Raw genomic sequence first — 21,717 nt, forward strand, 5'->3', positions numbered from 1 at the left:
TAGAAATGCACATTTTGGTTGGGTTTGTGATTCTTACTGCTGAGGTTTTTTTGGGGGGTTTTTTTGTCAGCGTTAGTTCCATGAAAGCATTAGGAAGTATCAGTATTTTTAGTTCTGATTTCATATTAGGCACTGTCTAGTTGTTCAGTGTTACTACTTATAGATGTTGTAATGAACATAATGTTTACTTTAAAATGGGTAAGTATTACTTTTAAGCAGTATTTGTTTTTGTTGGGCTCTGATATTATTCTCTTTCAATGTTTTTAATTATCACTTTGATTGTTATCGCTATATCACAAGATGCTGTGAGAAAATTTCAAGTCCACATTGCTCGTCACAATTATTAAATATGCATTCTGTTCTCTTCTTTCGTCTCCTTTCTGCCTTGCTTTTTTCTTGCCCAGATGCTAATTTCATCCAGGATTCTGGGAACCAAAAACTGGATAATCCCAGGTGATCAAAAAGCTCTATGTAATAGATTTTTGGACTGGTGAGCTGCAACACTATCACTTTTTATCATGCACTTACACTAGAGACTCCTCTGTGTTTTTATTTTGTTTTTGTTTTTTAGATTTATGGAGCCTTGTCGATTTCTGTTTTTTAATATTTCTTTTGACGGTCTTTGAGGCGGTAACCGAGACCACTAGCAAGTCTTCCAGGGCTTTGGAGAGTTTGCAGAGCGAGTTTAGACATCTAATCTACACATACTCCATACTGCTGCTGACCCAGGTTGTTCCCTGTTTCCCCCTCCCTTCCTCCTCTTCCTTCCCTAGCCAGAGAGGTTGAACTCCAGAAGAAACCCCCACAGGGCCACTAACTTTCCCCCCAAACTTATCCTGCCCTCCCTCTTTCTCTCCCCAAATCTGGCTCACAAGTCTCTCCATCTCTTTTTCCTTTAATTCTTTGTGGTTTTTTTCTCTCTCTCCCCTTCTGTTTCTGCGAATGCTCTCCATTTCATCAAGTTCCCCACGGCCATTTTTTCCTGACTGCGTGATTTGTTTTAGTTGACAAAGTTCTCTGTATTCATTTCTGGTTTTTGGAAATATCTCATTTTCACCAACTGCCAAATTGCTGGTCATTTGGTGTTGGCTCCTATCCTCGAATGAGTTTAATATGAGAAATTTAACAAAGAAAGCACTTAAAATCTTTTTGAGCAGAAACTGTTTTTTTTGTTTTTTTTTTATTTAGTTTCACAGAAAGGACAGCTGGACAAAGTCTCCATTTAGCTGCACGTGAGCAGCAGCCCAGGAAAATCAGGTTTACTACTGTCTGACACTCTGATGCCAATTACAGATAAGACATATACAACACATTGTTGCCACTTCCTCTGTATACAGCCATTCAGCTTTCAGCCAAACCGTAAAAAACTCAGTTTTGTGTGAGGTAATAAAGACGAGCCAACACTTTAAAGCAGCAAAGCGACTTTGAAAGAGGAATGTAGGGATTTTTTTTAAATTTGGCAAGTGTCCAGTGTGTGGACTTGCAGAAGCAGACTACTGGAGGTCATGGGCTCAATTCCAACACAGTCAGATTGATAATATGCAAGAACCAGATTGCATTTATGAAAAGCCATATGCTTTGTCTTTTTTTACTAAACAGGAAAAATGTATGCCTAAACATAAAATGCAGCTGAGAAAGTGGGTGCTGAACTTCTAAATATTTTTTCTTCCAATGAAGATATTGACATAAAATCACCAACTAATGTGGGTAATGACTGCACATACTAATGCATAGAATGTGAAAATAAAGAGCTTAAAAAGCCAAGAAACACACTAAAACATGAACACATATAGAAAGAAATCTCTCTCCTTAACAGGGCAAATTAATATGAGCTGATTCTGTCCTTTTTTAATGACCTACAAAAAGGCTTCGCACACAGAAAAAGGCTTCACACAAGAGGCATGTCATGATGGATAAGAGAGGACTCTCAAACCTTTACAACCTTATTTTAGCCAACCAAGCTTATGCTATTGGTTATCCATCCATCCATCCATCCATTTTCTGAACACCCTTCGTCCCTAATGGAGTCGGTGCCCATTTCCAGCTGTGTCCCGGGCAAGAAGCGGGGTCAGGTCGCCAGTCTGTCACAGGGCAACACAGAGACAAACAGGACACACAACCATTCACAGACACACTCACACCTAGGGAGAATTTAGAGAAACCAATTAACCTGACAGTCATGTTTTCGGACTGTGGGAGGAAGCCGGAGAACCCGGAGAGAACCCACGCATGCACAGGGAGAACATGCAAACTCCATGCAGAAAGACCCCGGGCCGGGAATCGAACCCAGGACCTTCTTGCTGCAAGGCAACAGCTCTACCAACTGTGCCACTGTGCAGCCCTGCTTCTGGTTAAATACATAATAATCTACCAGATGTTACAGTGAGCACAGCTGTGGCTACAATGCCAAAGCGAAAAGACAGTAATTTTACCGTAAACAAGCCGCCATGGTGCTCTCAATGAAAGATGTTTTACAAGAGAATAAAAAAATATTGGAGTAGTTTCTGAAGGGTCAGACGAGCTTCAGAAAGAAACTGAATTGGAAAATACAGTTTAAAAACCCCCACAACAACCAGATTCTCTATGTCTGCTCACTGCACAACACTCTAATGACGAAGAAAAAGCTTTTGAAGCTTGTCGAAATGTGGAGAAATGCAATCTGGTGAGATGAGAGAAAAGTTTCACTCTCTGGATGTCATTCCACATGGCATGTTTTGAACAGAAATGCCTTCGGACATTGCACTAAAAACCTTCCAACAGTGACGTTTGGAGTTGACAAGATGATTAAAATATTATGGAACTATTTTCCAGGAAATGGCAACAGCCTGGTGTCTTATAATTTAAGAATGAATGGAGAGAAGAAATAAAGATGCAAGAATGTCCCAGTCAATCACCTGATAAAAGTCCAGTTGTAAATCTATGCATGCGACTAGTTTCTTCATACAGGAAATAACCTGAAACCAACAAAGGCCTTTACTAAAATATTAAATAAATTTCAGTAAGTGTCTCTACAATCCACTGACCAAGGATGGATGAATGACGTCTATATATGTTGAATATGTTGGGTTGCTACCGACATCTGCATGACTTAAAAATCAATAAATATATTACTAATATATTTACTGAGATAAACGCTGGCATTTTTGATAAAGTACTTACCGGTATTTCCTTTTACTTTTTTTGTCCACAACGTTCAAAAAACTTAAAACTGCACTATTGCTGTTGAGTTTTGCAATGATGATACTGATGATGCTAAAACCACAATTTTCTGACTATTTTCTTCCTTTTCTATCATCAGGACATACCCACTAGTCTCTGTCAGCTTTGTAATCTTAATCACTTAGATTTAAGTCAGCTGTAAGCATTAAGGACAGTGAAAGTTCATTCAAATTGTCAAATAAATGATTGAAAAGGAGAATTTTAAAGCATGGAGCCCAGAAACATTAAACACACTGCATATTCCATCTAATCAGTGCTTTTTGATTGCAACATATACACACATTTATAGTGCAGCGATGATGACAAGTGAGTATGTTGTGCGGCTTTAATGTAGTCCAAGTGTTCTTTTTTTATTTTTGTTTAATTTATAGCCTTCACATTTACACATAGCAAAACCCCTTATCCAGTCATCAGCCTCATTCTCATCTATCTGTTTAGAAAGTGTTGCACTGCTGATAAAGAGAGAGAGACAGAGAGACATGAGAGCTCTAGTTTTATAAGCTGCCATGTTTGCCTCAGTTCACATGCTGGTCCCACAACGCTACTTTTCAGACGGCTATCAGCCTTGGCCATCTTTCAGAGAAGTATTTTCCACTCTTTCTCCACCTCTATCTGGCTTGTTATGACCTTATGCTGCCCATGGTTTTTTTTTTGTTGTTTTTTTTCTTGCAGGAGAAGTGACAGATCTCATTGCTGTTCAGCCAAAGCACCCCAACCCTGACACCCGCTCCCCCACGGCCTCACACATACATATTGTTCCCATGGACTCACCCACCACACCTTAAAAAACTCAGCCCTTCGTTCTTGCCCTTGCACATTCACTTCATTGCATTTGCTCTCAAAAGGCACGGCTGAAAACATAGCCCTCCCATTTTTAATAGCAGCCTCTTTATCTTTATCTGTCATCATGTCTAAGCTGTAGAACACTCTGCTGCCTCTGACTCTCAGCAAACCCCCTTGCAGACGTTTCAAATTCGCAGGCGTGCATCAGACACACTCGAGTGTGCGCACTGTCTTGACTCATGTAAAAGATGCAAGATGTTTACAGAACTCAGGGAAAGATGGCTCGAGATAGCACAGAAATAAAAGAAGATAAAAAGTAAAGACAAAAATCAGAAGAGGGATTTTAAAAAGGTAAGGACATTTTAAATAAAAGGATTTGAATGGATGAAATCAGAGCAGCAAATAGTCAGTGCAGACTACAACTTTGTTTGTGGGAGAAGATGTGGTAATATTCAAGGGAGAATAAAAGCTGACAGCAACATTCCGACCAATTATTTTTACCAAGTCATTAAATTGTCATCAAAATGTTTTTTCCATTCCATATGTGGACATTGATAGTTATACTATCAGTGAAAAATAATCTTTCTCCAGTGGAAAACAGCAATATGCAAAACTCTGAAGCTTAACATTGAATTTTTTATATATATATATATATATATATATATATATATATATATATATATATATATATATATATATATATATATATATATATATATCAATCATTTCACAACATATATATATATATACTCCATTGAAAAATAAGCATTTTGAATAGAAGTCGGTGGCTTCAAGAAAACAGCCAAAAGGATAATTGCTCTCTTTAGTTTAAAATATGTACAAAAGACTTGTAGGAAGGAAAGAATGGTAAATTTCATCCTAAAATACACAAACAGACAAAATTACGCACACAAAAAAATAATAAAAAATGTAATGTAATGTACAACAACATTCTTGAAAACCTGTTTTGCTCTCTTTTTCAATAACTAAATGCCTTTTTTAGAGGGTTACTCAGAACTGCATCTTATTAAAAACCCTATATTCTTCAATACTCTTTTTATGTTTTTTAGCAAGAGGTAAAATTATGCACAACAAACATTTTTTCATTATTTATTTATATTTATATATTTTTTTACATCTATATTTATATGCTTTGTTTATATATTTATATTTTACAGAAAACGAAGAGCCTGCTCACAATGATGCACATTTTTTTGGGTCAATCATTTCACAACATTTAATGGACCTAATGAGGGGTATTATAGACTAATATAGTTAGTTTCTTTTAAAATAGTTGGGAAACAGAAAAATTAGCTTAAAATATTTACCTTGACAGATAAGTATTCATGAAGGAAATTAAATTCAGCTCATGCATTTTGGGTTTCACCCACTACTACTTGCCACTTTTGATAGTAAGTCAGAAATGCCACACAAACAACATATGGGCGTAAAGTGCCTCATAGTAGCTATTAATGGTTTCCGTAGAACTGGGCTAAAATTATGAGAAAGGTGGTTATGATCAGTTGTTGTTAATTATAACTGCTGCTTTTTTTTTACCAGTATCTGCCTTCAAATCTCTTCATCATTTTCTTTCTCAGAATTAGTTTCCCTTATTTTTAAAAGTGTCAGAAATAACACTGCCCAAAATGTTCAGTCTTTTATGTCATTAGCCGACAGCAGGTGTTTCGATGCGGAAATTCATTCTTCAAACAGTCTATGACATAAGCTTCGAAGCACAAATATGGATACTATTGTGACTCTCTCATTTTCTGTCGTATTCAAAACCACCACTTCTTCTGTTGTGAGATACACTCGTTAGGAACAAAGAATTGAGATCGACAGATTAGACTTTAAAAAACACAAACCAATAAGAACAAAAAATGGAAATGGGTATTAGTCTTAAAATGCCTGGTTGGTGTACCTATGTTCTTTAACCAGTGTCAAAATGTTGCCTTTCCTACTCTTTACGTAAACATTCTCAAGAATGGAATTCTGAAGAAAAAAAGATGTGGAGAGCTGTCATCTTGATGCTGGTGGTTGCCCAGGGAGATGAAAGCAGGGCTGTCAGATGATGCTGAGCTGTTTATTAAAGACATTTCACCGATAGGTCAGGGATGCATCCAAACAGCTCCACACATGCTGTCATCGTACAGCGACACACACAAAGACAGACCCTGCAGCCGTAGCATTACTAATTTGCCATGTAGATCATGGTCACAGGAGCAGAAATCCCAGAGAGGAGTGGGGAAAGGAACAATGGTTTCTCTGATGAAGTGCTGGCACTAGTAGTAGGGCAAACCAGAATCTAAGAGTATGATTTAGTCTGATACGTTGGGTGGAAACAGACACAAATAAACTAATCAAACAAGGGGCAAACACTTAAAGCCATTTAGTAATAGAATAAGTTCAAATATCAACAATAAGTGCAGCTTCTGTAGTTTTATTAGACTAAGTTTTATTTAAGCTAACTTGGACTGTTCAAATAACTAAATTTGTGTTCAAATTGTGAGCTCCTAATAATGACACTATTGATGCAACTGACAAAAAAAGATGATTGATAAAGTATTTAATAAAGTAATCATCTTATTCTGCTCTTCAAATGCCGTAACCATGGTATTCTCAGACTCAGTGAGCCAGGTTACATCACTGTGAATTCATTATTGGCTACAATAATTCAGAATTATTTATAAAAAACAAAACAAAACAAACAAAAAAAAACATTGCTATGCTTTTACTTAGATGTCCACCTGCTGCCATGTCAGTGGTGTATATAAGTCTTGCAACATCATGCTGTGGGAATAACTTTTTCTCAACAGGGACAAAGACGCTGGTCAGAGTTCGTGGGAAGTTTGATGCCTGTAAATACAACGCAATCCTGGAAGAAAACCTGCAAAAGGCCGGCAGTTTATCCACAGGTTCATCCTCCACCAGCACAACAGTCATAAGCAGAGAGAGAGCTGCAGGAAGTGGAAGGGTTAAGACCCAGGCTGCTCAAATGCAGTCCTCCAGCTTGCATGCTTTCAAAAGTTGCAGAATAGCATTGTACAGCCCTGGTTTTGATCAAAGCATCTTCATGGGTTTGAATGGCCAAGTTAAAGTCCTAAACCCAAATCCAATTGAAGTCCAACCTGAGTGAGCACAAATGTTACCCTGTAGATGTGTAAAACCCCAAAAGACTCACAGTTCTAACTAAGCCTGTCAAAATAAGCCACTAATCAACTGATCAATTAATCGCACCATGAAATGAACTTGATCATTTCCATTCTGATAATTAATATTTTTTTTGAAGGGCAACTTGGTTAATAATTCTTAATAATTCATTTTATCTATGGTTTCAGTATTTAAGGTTTCAGGTATTCAGTATTATTTTAGATTGTGTTTTATTTTGGATATTTAAAATGTGTTCCAGTTCAAGTGCGACATGTTCTTTAGGAAATTTTACTATAAAAAGTTTATTAGTCTTATTGGTTGAAAATGGCCTCATGACAATAATATTACAGTTTATTGCAATAATCTCTGGGACAATTTACCATCCAGCAAAATTTCTTAATTTTGCTGGATGCAAATTTTGCTAGATGGTTAATGACAGTCCTAGCTCTAACTGCAGGAGACAGTGGTTCTATAATGTATTGACTAAAGCTAGGCAAGTGCAAATATATGCCTCAATTTTCAGATTTTTATCTGTATAGAAATTGAAAACATTTATTCTCATTTCACTTCAATATGGTGCACTGCTGTGTGTTAATTTATCATATAAAAAAGCAATAAAATACATTAAAATGTGACCCAATGTGAAAAAGTTGAAAGAGAGTGGATATCTTTGTAAGTTGCATTAGATTAATTTCACCTCAGTGTTATATTGTTATCTTATATGTTATTGTCTTCTGTATTTATGACCTTGTGATGTTTCTTTTAAACTGATCCCCTGGACCCAGATTAATTTTGTTCTCAAGAGCAAACAGGAAGGTGACTACTCATTTCCAACCAGCTGCCTCTTTCTGTTTCAAAATAAACGTGTCATTCCTTGACAGTGTAAAGACGTTTCTACCTGCATGTGAGAAGTAGCAGAGCTGTGACCATATTTTTATTTCCTTACATAAATCACTTTCTCTTCTATCTCCCTGTCTTTTTCCAAATATACACCTCGCCCACCAAACCACGGACATGTGCACCTAGACATATCTAAGCCTACATCAACAAGAACTTCACCACCCCTGGTAGTGGCAGGCTGAAACCAAGACTTAAGAAAATAAATAATGTGCTACAATGTGCTGTCTGTGCTCTGCTTTGCCTCCGAGGGAGAAGTCCTCCCATTTGTAGTCTCTCTCCTTCACCTAAGCATTTTCATACAACAAATCCCATCAGAAAGGACCCTTCATACAAGTGTGAGTGTTACAAAATCACCACATGGGGATCATTTTGCTGCAGTTAAGGACTCTCCGCCTGCTTTTAGTTTGTGATGTTTGCTCCTTGTGCACTACACCGACTTGTCACCCAGCCTCCACCAGAGGCACAGCTGAGCCGCTTTCTGTACAGGTTTCAACAAGCTTTTCATTCCATTCTATTAATATGATGCTTTTAATTCCATTCCTCCGTCATTCACAACTGGACCTCTCATCTATGTTGTTCTTTTTTTGCTTTTGCTTTTGTTTTTTCTTTTTTTTACTTAGCGTAACCCGACGAATCACATTGTAATGGGGAAAGTCAGACCTCTTTGAAGGGGTTGAGATTTTGGGGCCAGGCCATATGAGCTGAGGGAAATGACCTACTAACTTTTCAAAACATCTCTGTGGCTGACTTGGGGGGGGGAGCTGAGCTCTCCCGCCATGATTGGCAAAAGCTTAAAAAGGTGTTTCAGGGCTCAGTGACGATGTTATCACGCAGTAAGCTGCCTTAATGGACTTCCAACTGTTTGTGTGAAGGACTCCCGTAATGACAGGGACAAACTGATAACAGTCTCTGTTACAAACTGCACAAAGGAGCCGTCAGACCATGTCACGGATGATGAGCACATTCATTCAGATATATAGACAGCAGTGGCGGAAATCACACCCACATGGTCACATGACTCATATTTCCTGGGCCATCTTCCTCCTTTTAATGACATTGGTGGCGGAAAAAAAATGGCGGCCAGTTCACTCTGTTCCTGTCAGCTTCGGTCTCTTCCCAGCTCTGTGCAGAACAGGTATTTCCAAAGACACTCCTGCGCCAAAACCAAGCGTCGCTACTGGAGGTGCCCCGACAGGTCGGCGCAGTAATGCACGCCTGGCAAAGGTTGGTGTCTGTCACTTACTGGCTTCAAATACAGAGAGCTGAAGCTGAGAAAGAAGATAGAGCTCAGTATATTAAGCTCAGAAACCCACATAAATAACCACAGTGCCCTGCATGTGGAAAGTATTTTCACAGGATAGCCTTCAGACAGGCCTGACAACAATGAGCAGGACTGTTAGGACAACTTTTCAAGAAAAAAAGAAAAAAAAGTGGAAGGAAAAGAAAAACAGAGTCTGGGGAATGTCCAGTCCCTTTGTCTTCCCGGCAAGGCTTTAAGAGAGCAGGGAATGAGACTGCTGTCAGCAAAATGACTTGTAACATTCCTTGTCAAGAGATCCAGCAATGGGATGTTTTAAAAGCTGATAAAGTTTTCCACTGAGCTGCCACAATTTCAAGTGGAAACTATGATGGAGTGCTGAAGAGTTTAAGAGTTTTTAGAATTAATCTGTTTATCGAGAAAAGAAGCACATATTAAAATATCGTAGTAAATCTGCACTGAAATATGAGAATTTTTGATAATTTATTACAGAGTATGAATCCTTGCAGCTGAAATCACAGCGGCAATCAGCAAAGGAACGACATACACATTTGTATTTATTATAGTGATCACAGCTAAAAAAAAAAACCTGCAAAACATGTATAACTGAGTTGAGTTGAAACTAGCTGTCACAGCAGTCTTGACCCAATCTTTGGCCAGAGCCTCGTTTCAGCCCTGACAACGAGCTTCAACTAAATACACCCCCGTTCGCCCCTGAGAACGATACCACTGCCAACATGGATGTGTCTGTACAAGTAGCCGCGTAGGAAGAGCCAGTGCATGTGGTTGCCTGTGTCTGTTTGTGCTTTGATACTTGCTTTTATTTTAACTCATGCCAGGATAAAAAAAAAAAAAAAGTCTAAAAAGAATCCATCTGTCAGTGCAGTGGGATTTTTATTCTGTATCGGGGGTATGTTTCTAGTTTTTAGATGAAAGAAATGCTGTGTGTGTTGTGTGTGTGTGTGTGGGCGTGTACAGAAGAGAGTCTGTGGGAAGATTGACTCTGATGCTCTGTTTGCCCGTGTGCATCTGTGTATTTTTCTTGCAGGGCGTGTTCCTGGATTCCACCACACTGGGACATTACCCCCAGGTGCTCTCTCTCTCTCTCTCTCTCTCTCTCTGTGTGTGTCTCTCTCTCTTTCTCCTTCCCTCTCTCTCTTTCTGAAAATACCTCGAGGATTAGGTGGGCAGCAGCGGTAAGAAGGAGGAGGTGGGGGTGAGGTGGTGATTGACGGCTGAAAAGCTGGAGAGGTGCTCAGGCATGCTGCGGTCGTGGAGAAAAGGGGACTTCATACATAGGCAGAGGGAGATTGGGGCGCTGGGGGTGGGGGGGGTGCTCAGCTGTTGCCACCCACACCCATTATCACCCACCACCTCCTCAGTCAGGTCGGATTTCAAATAACTCCTGCTTACCTTTAAATCAACAGAAGGTTTTATTCTTTCTCCTCTCTTCCAGGCTTCCTTTCTCTCAAACTAGCAACCTGATTTGGTTCCCATGCTGCAACAGTTTGGAACGAGGATCTACCCCGTCCCAGAATCCTGCTGCAGATTTCCGGTTTTAAAGACAAGCAGGTGGTTTCAACAATGAGCGCTGTGCATCCACGTCTAGTCTGGCTAGTTTTGTTTTGTTTATTCATTTTTGCATGTCACAAAAACACTGTGGATGCCCAACAATCTCCTCTTTGTGCTACTTTTCCCATACATCATTCCAGTTTGGCACTGCAGAGGACAGCAGCACCCCCTGTGGCCACTATGACAACTACAAGAGACATCAGAGGAGCCTAAAAACATGTGCTTTGAATACGGCCTCCTGATCACCTTTGCCTCTTCAAATAGGTTTGTGGTAAACTCTGCCTGAATAAAGAACTGCAATATGGCTCATTTTCACATACTTGTTGTTGCTCATTATTCATCACCTCACAAAGAAAGAATGTTGTTTTGTCTCCTCTTTCAGACTTGTGGGTTGCCTGCCTTACACACACGCACACACACGCCCATACACGCGCACACATAGGAGAAGCAGCAGCCAGAGTGTGTGGTCATAACCACATCATCTACAAGTACCATGCATATAAGGAAACCACAGCAGCAGAATAATCATTGTATTGATGAGAGAGGATGTTGTTTTTCCCTCGTTGTTTTTCTACCACTCATCCTATATCACACTCTTACATTTTCCATTTTATCACAAAATTACACATAATGAAGTGCAATTTAAATAGTTGTATCAGTTCCACTTTCCAGTTTGCATCAGAAATGTAAGCTGATGGTAATGTACTATGCCTTGTAAATGTATTTGTATTCCTTGACTTTTCTTACATTTTGTCATTTTTCATCAACAAATTTTCATGTGTTGTAGTGAAATTTTATGTGATAGATAAAAAAATATAAACTGTTGCAAGGCTGTAAAGTGGACCAAAAGAGTAATGCTTGGTTTTCAAATGTCACTAAAAGTAAAAAATAAAGAAATAAATAAAAACCACAACGCATGTCCTGCGATTGCTGCAATTCCCCTGCAGTTATTGCTCTGTATCACTGTTCGTCATTTTTCCTTCTGCAAATCTTTCGGGGCACATCCAGCTTTGTGTAGGTTTTTGCCTCCTTCTCTTTCCAGAATAGCTCCAGCACTCTTAGACTGGATATGGACTGTCTGTAAACAGCAGTTTTAAAGTCATGCTACACATTTTTGATTGGCTTCAGCTATGAAATTTGACAAGAACATGCAATGACGTAAACCATTCCTTTGCACTTCTGGTTTCGTTTTTAATGTCCAACTCCTTCCCAGGCCCTTTCACACCCTCTAAAACTGTCAGGTGTGTTACTCCATCTAATTCCTCCATCAACTCTGACCAGCTTCCGTTTTTCCCCACAGCATGACGCTGACACCACCATGTCTCACTGGGACGGGGCCGATATTCTCAGGGTGTTCGTTTTTCGCCACACAAAGAGCTTTGAAAAGTAGGCTAAAAAATTCAACTGTTCTTTCATCTGACACCTTTCACACGTTTTGCTCTGACCTCTACATGGATTGTAGCAAACTGAAAATTATGGCCAGAGGCCAGGTCTGTGGAGTTTATTGTAATATTTGTAATACAGCTCTACTCCATTGGCAATAGAGCTGTGGATTTCTACTGCCATTGGAGTTAATTTGAACATCTCACCTATTTCTGAGTAAACTTCTCTACCACTGTGTCTTTTCCCAGTCTATGTTTCTTGAGCTTCAAAATGCTGTTTACTCACTAATGTCCTCTGGAAAACCTCCGGGACCTTCTGAAAGGTAGGTGGTTGCAATGGTTCAGATTTCCTTGTACAAATATTTTTGAAAAGCCATGTACTTTCCCTCTACATCACAGTTCTTCTCCTGTCTATCACATAAAATCTAGATGAAATGCATTAAAGGTTGTGGCTGTAACATAATAATATGTGGAAAAATTCAACGGTGTTATAAAAAAAATCCCTTTCAAGGCATTCCACTTTCCAATGTTTGCACCTACAGCTGAGACACAACAGCTAAGTTAAACCCACATATTGATGAAAAGAAAATGAAAAGAAAAACTTACAGAGAGCAGCCATCTCCTTTGGCAGGTCAGCCCCAAATCTTCCAAACAGGCTGCTGTTGGCTAGCAGGTCAAAGGGGGAGTGGCTTCTCATGGAGTTGAAGGGGAAAGGGTAGACAGCAGGCGGGAAGCCGGTCAAGTGACCCACCTGCTGCTCCCTGTTGGTAGCCATGTCGACAGAGCACCAGGGATCCGTAGCAGGCCTCCGAGGCTCTTCTAGTGCCCCTTAAAAAAAATTAAATTCTCCACAGAGCCAAAATCAGAGTCCTCAAAGTAAGCAGTGAAGTGCTGAGGGAAAGCCGGGGTCCACTTCGAGGCACTTATCCAGTCAGCGTTCTGAGGAGGAGAGAGCAAAGAACTGTGTCACTTCTTACAAAGAAACTCACACCATAAATCAAAACAAGTGGTTCTAACTGGCATGAATCCAAGGATAAAATCTGTAGTTTATTTTAGCATCCATCTTCCTTGTGAGAGAGTGAAATGTTCTTTTGTAGCCTTAATGAAAGACGAGTGTGTAAAGTTCATACTAACAGGTATCACGATGAAGGGGAGTGGGAGTTGGGAAGGATGGGATGCCCTGAACCATAACTGATAAAGACAAGCAAGGTAAATAAATGAGTGAGCTTGGAGAGGAAAACTGGAAGAAAAGAAAAACAAAAGAACTAGAACTGAGAGAGCAAAAATGGAACAAAGAAGTTTAGGAAATGTTGTAACAAGGACGAGTAGAAAGGAGGGAGGGAGTAGGAATAAATAGGAATGAAAAAGAAAGAGAGAGAAAGCTCTTGTTCCTTTAGTTTTGAAGAGTTTCCAGACTTCTACAGTGATTCCAGGCTATGCCATATGATTTAAATCACCAGAACTCCACTATAAAGACTTCTTCTGTTTCTGCTGCCAGCCTAGCACAGCCGCCTGCCTCTGTGCCTCTAGCCCCCGGAGCAGAGGCCCAGACACGGGGTCCGGAGCATGAGGGAGGGGGCGGGGGGTGTTCGATGGATGAGGAAAATGAGATCCACTGATTGCTAACTGATGCTGTCACTTCCAACTATCTTCCCTTCAAGTCGGGCTCCAATCCCACAGAGTCATTTTGGCTCTGACCTCCTGCAAGCTGCTCATCACTCTGACTGCTCGCAGTAGGTACACTCACACAAGGCTGCAGTTATGCCCCCACTGTTGACTTTCGACACAAGAAAGGGGGGTGGCGTAAGGTGGGTGAGGGGGGGGGCGAAAAAAAAAAAAACCTGGAACAAAAAATTGCTTTCTTTATTTGCCTTTTGCTTCCTCCGAGTGATTCCATGAGTGGGTGGTGTGATCAGCTTGTTTTTTAAAATGTGGCTTTGAAAAAGAGCAGAGCCAAGGAATTTGGGACTGCTGTGGCTTGTGAATCTGGGAGAAAAGACAGGGGGGAAAAAAAAAAATCTTGGTAATGAATTCGGTATAAACAAAGAAAAGAGGGGAGGGAGTGGGGGAAGAAAAGATCTAAGGCTGAACTGGTGAACTGCTGAACTGAGTGAAAAAAAGAAGAAGAAGAAAACCCACAGAGGAACAGTGACGGGGTCTGGGCACTTGGGGGCACTAAGGGGTGGCGCCATGCTTGGGAAATAAAAAAAAAATAAAAAAAAGAAAAACTGGGAATGCTTTCCACATATGCAGCGCACACTTTCTGACACATATACATGCAATCAGGCACCCAAAAAAGCTCCACACGTCATATGTGTGTGTGAGAGCTTAAGCACGAATACACACGCACACACACACACACACACACTTCTCACCCCATGCCTTTTTTCCAAGGCACTGACTCCCACCCTGCCTCTCTTTCTGGCTCTCTCTCTTTCAACAGAGCCAGTTAATTACACCCTACTGCTGCAGGCAGCTTCAAACCACCACTAATTTAGAGTTCCATTACAGTAAACTGTTCCACATGTGCATCCAGGGCCCAGGCAGGCTCGGGTGGCCACGTTTCAGGAAGAAGCAGCCACCGACAGGCACCCACCCCCCCTCACCCCCAATCCTGCCAACGCAGACTACCATCTTTCTTCTTCTCCTCTTTCTGGTTCTCTTGCTTCCCAGCTCATCACCAAAAACTTGCTTGGATTACCAGCCTCAAACCCCCTCCGTTTCTATCCCGTTACACCTTATCCAACTTGCAGAATGACCCAATGCAGAGGTTCCATTTTGCTGCAAATGCAAAATTACGTCAGTAGAAGATTTCACAATGGGACTAATGGGAAAAGAGGTATATACTAGAAAAACAGCTGCCAGCACCATACCACTATGCGTGAGTGTGTCTGGTGTGTGGCCAGCCTGGGTTTCCTTGGCTAGTGTTTGGCCTATTTGGATATCTCCTTTGTGAACTCAAAGCAGCACTCGTAAAGGCAGCACAATACAGAGGATATAAAAGTCAACACACCCCTGTTAAAATGCCTGGTTTCTGTAATCTGTGATCATTTCAGAGCTTTTTCCACATTTATTTTGTGGACGCAAACCATGTATTTGCTCTCCACGTCTTTCTTCTCTAGATTCAAATAAATCAGGGAACAAACTGAAGTCTTTCATGGTAAAAATAATTTTTTTAAAAGGCTGAAAAACGTGTGCAGACTTAATTGCAGCACTGAGTCTGTTTGGGTGGAAGTCAATCAGCATGCTGCATCCTGACCTGGTAATCTTTCTAGTTTACTCTTTGAGTCCAACAATTGATATAACCAACTCTCAATGTTGCTATCTCTTTACTTTTAATATGGACTAAGTGATTGATATCCGTTTTCTAATGGTTCTTCTATACTGTGTGCCCAGCATTTTTGTTAGCACTCTGAAACTGTTTTTGTTTTTTTTGGGGTTTTTTTATAAATCCTATTCAGATATTAGTTCTGGCTGTCATTCGAAAAACCTTCATCTTCTTCTGCTGATGTCATTCTTTTGTTGATTTGGGTGTATATTTTGGGTCGTTGTGCAGAAATATAAACTTCATCTTCAGCTTTCTAACACAAATTTCAGGGTTTTGTGTCAACACAGATTGGTATTTGGTATTGTTCAAAAGTCCCTCCACCTTGAAGGGACACAGCTTCAATTTGTGCTGAATGAACCCCCTCTCCAATGCCACCACCATGCTTCACTATGATTAATAGTGCTACCTTATAGAGTTATGGCAAAAAAGTCTTCCTTGTTTACATCAGACCGTAGCACAATTTTCTACATGCTACAAAACGTGAAACTTGTTTTTGCAAAATTTTGCGAGGCTTGCGATTTTTTATTTTAAAAAGAAAATTCTAGGATGTCTTTTCTTTTTATTTCCCGCTCCTGATATTTACCTTTTAACAATGCCATGCCTCTGATGCTTTGGATGATCCACGTCCAAAGCTGTAGTAAAGACAACAGCATCTTGAGGCATCATCTAGCGGTAGCGCAGTTTTTGTATCCTCTTTTTCTAACCAATACTGTACAAAGATACAATGAGATGAATTTTTAACTCCAGCTTTCGTTAAAGGAAGCAAATGAACAAATGCCAATAAAACCATACTAGGACAACTGAGATGTATATGAGAGTAATCAGTTTTGAAAGATAGTTTATTAGTTTATGTGTGCAATTAATGCAAAAAGATTTTTTTTTCCTATTTATGTTTCAAAATTTCCCTTTAACAAGGTCTCATTTGTTTAGACACAAAAACATTTAATTTATTATTTTAACAAGGTTGTGTAGACATATATATATATATATCCGCTGTAAACTCAAGAGCAGGAGGAGGAGACAAAGTGATCCAAAAGTATTGATATGGGAGATCACAGCAACAGATGAAGTCTCAAACGTCTGATGATAAACAAGCTGGAGGAAGTGCCACCCAGTAAACCGCAGTGCCACTGTACAGTTGAATTTAAAAAGAAAAAAAAGAAAAAAACAGCAAAGAATGAAAGTGAAAAAGGCTGGTACTGAAAAATAACGAGCTACAGCACACAGAGGCGACGTTAGAAAACAGAACACTGTGGCTTTACGCCCTCCAAACACAATAATGAATTAATAAAAAGAGTTGGCGCCAGGGCTTTTTAATGAGTCACATCAGCTTGGCAGCTTTTTACAGAGCCATTTAAGTTTTATGTCGGGTCCTGTGGTTGGCTCATTTAGTTGGCCCGTCTGGGGCTATAAGGGGACAGGGGGAATTTGGAGTGACCTCATGCGCTGTAAGGCAGGGCCAAATGGGCATTGAGGGGCTCCACGTTCCCCCACAAGCCTAGGGGGCACAAAGGAGGCAGGCAGGCAAAAAGTGCCATGGCCAGTGTTGGGTGGGTTTGTTCCTGTGGGGACTTTCCAGCATAGCCTAAGAGGTTCAGTTTAAATTTACTTACCATGTTTATGTAAATAGCAGTGTCAGACCTCAAAGCAGCTCATCAGATTGAAGTTGACATATTGGTTGCACTTGAGATAATCCATCAATTTTTATCAGTGCATGACATCATGTATCATTTAAAATGAACCCAATCAAGCAGGCAGGCAATTTGGAGCCAGGACTGCAAGACGGGACACGATCAGAATGAGTAAGATTCTCTTGTTTGCTCAAGAGTTTGAATTTCAACACAAAAAAAAGAAGAGATGACGCAGAAAGAAAAATGATGCCTGAGAGACGCACAGAGCAAGGGGAAAACAGTTCCCAGAGACTAAAATCTGTCAAACAAAGGATATCAAATCCTGAGCGAGCAAAACAGCAATTGTGCTTTAACCGTTGTGACAGCGCGGGGCCCCCTCGGGCAAAAAGAAGAACTGGAGTCAAACATAACAAATAAATCACAGCATCTCAGGAAGCTCTGCATCACACCAACACCAAGGCAGGCGCTTGCTTTTAGTCAGCACATGAAACCGCGGGCGATCGCTCGGCGTACAGCAGCAGGATTAAAGGTGCTGTAACGTTCCCTGCTTTGTTTACACGTGCATGATTCATGCTCTCATCAAAGAGGAATGCCACACAATGGTGACTTTTAAACTTGGTTTCAGTGGATATTTATACAGATTCCCTGACAGACGCTGCTACGTTTCTGATTGAGCTCGCAAGTTGTTGTTTTTTTTCTGCCACGTTTCCAGCTGAAACAGCCACAGAGTTTCTAAATGGAAAATAGGAAGAAAAAAAACTGTCAAATTTGCAGAGCAGCAACTCTAACTAGAGGGGCTGGGCTGTAAATTCACTCCCTGAAGAAAGGTGAACCATGCCTTGTATCCTGGCAGGAAAAGCACTGACTAGTTTTGTTCTTTTTTTTTTTTTTTTTTTTGACAGAAAATTGAGCATGTTCTTTCAGCGTCACGTCTTCCAACTGTCAACATCGACGAGTGATTTACGCTCAGAAACTTTGCAAAGGAAATGGCTTGAAACAGAGAAGGGTATGTTTAAGCTTGGTTTGCACATGAAGTCATGCTAGCCCAGCAGTTAAACAATGATTTCACAGTCCATGTGTCCTCCGAACTGAGCCGACGCAGTCATGGATTTTCCAACTAAGAGCATCATTGCAGTGTGCAATAAAAAAAAAAAGGGGGCCCACAAATAATCATCACAGAGATTTATAGGAACCAGAGAGTTACACAGAAATTATAGTGTTCATACTGAAACATGATCACAAGAGCATTATCTGATCTGGTTGCTGGCGTCAGTCGTATTTTGGCAGTGAAAACAATATTGTCGTCGCTCATTATCTGATGCGAGAGCTGACAGCTTCCAGTCTCTCAACAGGCCGGGCCGCCTAATGGCTCCGGGTGAGACGCAGAGTGACAGACACTCCGGTGTTTCCAAACAGACCTGCATTCCTTCAACTGAAACTTGTTTGACATCTGCCGCCTCCTGGCATCCCACAAACACATATTTGCTTATACCAACAATGAAAAGAGGCACCACCAGGAGACGATTCGTCTCACAGAGGTGTTCTTTAGGAGTGCCACTCAGAGGTGCAATTTTTTTTTTCTTGGAGTTGGTAAATTATTAAACTTGAATCGTCGCTTTTTTTGTGTTATTATGATTTTAGAGAATGCTATGGAAAGAATGAGAAGTCATAAAACATTTTGTGATTTAATAAATTTGTCCAGACAGCTTGTTCCTATGACTTAGAGGCCACTGAAATACTCTGCAATGAGGAAGGCATTTTAGTATAAATCAAGGATGACGCTACCTAACTGTAAGAGTTAGGTAGCGTCATCCTTGATTCAAAGTTTTATAAAGCAGCTGTTTTTAATAATTTTCCTACAATTTCAAAGTTTTGTGCCAGGAAGGATCTGTTCTATGTTGTAATGTTATAAATCAATAGAAAGAAATAATTTATTGCAATGGCAATGAATTATTTAACAATGTTTGCAAACCTAAAAAACTCATAGTATGATTGAGATTGTTACTTCTGCTGTCTGAGCTGTTTTTACACTGTTGGTTCTATGACAGCGTCAATAAATATCAATATATTTGATATCTGTAGAATATGTGCTACACAGAGGTAACATTTAACCACCTACTGCTTTGGGGTCCTCTGGACTTGATAAAACTCTAAACAAGTACAAGTCATTTACCATTTTACTTAATGTAACTAGTGTAGCTTTATCAAGTCCACGGCCTTTATCTATAAGGTTTGTATGATTGTATGAATTATATATATATCACAGATACCTAAAAGTGGTTGCTTGCAGCATACAGTGCTGCCCCACCCCAACTTGTTTTTGCAGGACTCAGCTGGTTGTCTGGCTGCTAAGAAGTCTCCAAGGCGATTTCACCCACAAAATTAAAAGATAAATTTAGGGTTTTGGAAATATTTCCAGACGAATAACCAAAAACATTTGGTTTGGCAGCCAACTGCTGTCTGGCTAGCACAGCAGATAGCCTGACTAATAAACTTCCATAAAAAGTAGAACTTCAGAAAGAGATAGTACTTAATATTTATTTTTTTGGTTCCAGATATTCATTTAAGCATATGCATTAACATAAAACAGTAATAGTAATAATATTAAAGTCTTTATTTAGCCAGAGTAGTCTTAGAGTCAGGGTCAAGATGAATAAATATAGATGTAACCTAAATCATTTTCAACTATTTATGACTACTATTGTCACTGACTCTATCTATTAAATTCAAAATAATGCTAAACCTGGTACAATTAACATTAATATACCTGTAATAACCAACATGCTGTGTTATTTTAACAATGACGGCAATAATTGCTGCTTTTCTGAACGTTTCTTGAAGTGAAAAGGTTTGATGTGACTAAACGTGTCATGCAGTAATTGCAGAGGGACTCACACTGGCAACTATGAAGGTGTTTCCCACCTTGGCTCAATGAAGGGGGGAACAATCCTTTCCCTGTATAAAACAGAGCATAATAGCTGGGTTTCACCACCATGGCCGCCTCTAGCCGCAGGAGTCAAAGCAGCCCGAGCAGGCCCAAAGACACACACACACACACACACACACACATATGCATGCATGAAAGCACTACCTGCTCAACACCATAATCTCACACAAGTTTATATTTGTTTAAGTCCCTTTTAATGAGAGCTCGGGAGCAGGACAAAAATGTAAATCCTCACCATCAGAATAGCACACCTGCAAAAATAGACAGAGGAAATGATGTGCAAATAGTTTCCATGTTAATTATAGCACGGTGGCAGCCGAACCCCACCACCCTACCCCACCCCACGATTTCCCCTGAAGATCACCTGGCTCGCCCCTCCCCCCTCCCTTCGCTCGTCCTTAATTGCAATAGAAATTCCAGAAAGAGACAGGTATCAACAACTCCTGGATTTACCGCTCGCTGAGCCACTTCACAAAGACAAGACTGTTGGCAGATTTTGCAAGACAAACTCTAGTGTTCCCACTGTTCCTTTAACAGTTCCATGATTTGACATGTTTTTGCGATGAAAAACATATCAAAAACATATGAGTCATTTTAACAAGATTTTATTTCAATCAGTTCTTTTGAATTAAGATAATTCAAAAACTATAGTAAACATATCCACCAGCATTCTTTACAAATTACCCCATTCATAGTGATAATATGGTGACATAATCTATGCAATATATGAGAGGTGAATGTATAGATAGTGGAAGGCTCCTCTTGAGGACATAAAAGCTTAAATTCAGTTACACCTATAATACCATGAGCATGCACACATCTGGATTGTAAAACTCTCGTTTAGTTTGACATGGAGATGAAGCTGCAACATGTGGGCAGTCTGTCCTTGAATAAGAGGAGAGGGCAGGGACATTTCTGTGCCTCAGAGATGAGCGCCTCTTCTCTCATCCAGATGTCAGTGGAGGCCGATATCATTATCCCTGGTTTTCCAACAAAGATCCCTCGTGCCGGGTCACTTCACTTAGACCCACATTTTGTGTCTCACCTACGTCAAACCCCCCTGGGGGAAATAGGCATTGTATAGCAGGTGCAAAACTTGAAACAGCGGTCTGGCCATTGCCCAGTCGATTCAGGAATAAATAAAAGCAACGGCTGAGGAAAGCTGCTCTGTTTCCAAGTGCAGACGCTCTACCTGTCATCCACGTGCAAGGCCGTAACAAGCAGAACCTGTTAATCGAGCGCATATGCCAGCATCATTAAATAATCTTCCTGCTCTGCTAGCGAGCTGTGAGAACACAACGCGTAAACTTCCAAGTAAACTGAGGCCAGAGCACCAGGCACACCTCACTCCTCACAGAAATCAGCCGGTGCTGTTTAAAAAACATGGAAAATAATGCTTTTCTTTGCCAAGTCTTCATATGCTACTTATAAAAAAGGGGGACGGGGGGGGGGGAGTCGAGGAGTGGCGACTTCTCTGGTGAATGCACATCAAACACATGCAAGAGTGTACACACTAACACATATGCTAATAATAAAGGGCTCCACAG

The 21,717-nt window shown here is 40.3% G+C and overlaps 1 protein-coding gene and 1 long non-coding RNA gene across 3 annotated transcripts in view; one reads left to right on the forward strand and one right to left on the reverse strand.

Moving 5' to 3' along the window:
• rarga (retinoic acid receptor gamma a) overlaps window positions 1-21,717 on the reverse strand; it is a 54,306-nt gene that overhangs the window by 24,862 nt on the left and 7,727 nt on the right. For both annotated transcript variants that reach the window (XM_044111931.1, XM_044111924.1), the window contains exon 2: window positions 12,871-13,203. In XM_044111931.1, coding sequence (XP_043967866.1) covers window positions 12,871-13,039 — 169 coding nt within the window. In that variant the 5' untranslated portion in view covers window positions 13,040-13,203. The remainder of the gene's footprint in view (window positions 1-12,870; window positions 13,204-21,717) is intronic.
• LOC122828411 lies at window positions 4,856-11,610 on the forward strand. Its single transcript, XR_006370226.1, has 3 exons — window positions 4,856-9,276; window positions 10,767-10,882; window positions 11,023-11,610. It is a non-coding gene; the product is annotated as an uncharacterized LOC122828411 (long non-coding RNA).

Source organism: Gambusia affinis, linkage group LG01 (genome assembly GCF_019740435.1).
Source record: "Gambusia affinis linkage group LG01, SWU_Gaff_1.0, whole genome shotgun sequence".
Classification (NCBI taxonomy): Eukaryota; Metazoa; Chordata; class Actinopteri; order Cyprinodontiformes; family Poeciliidae; genus Gambusia; species Gambusia affinis.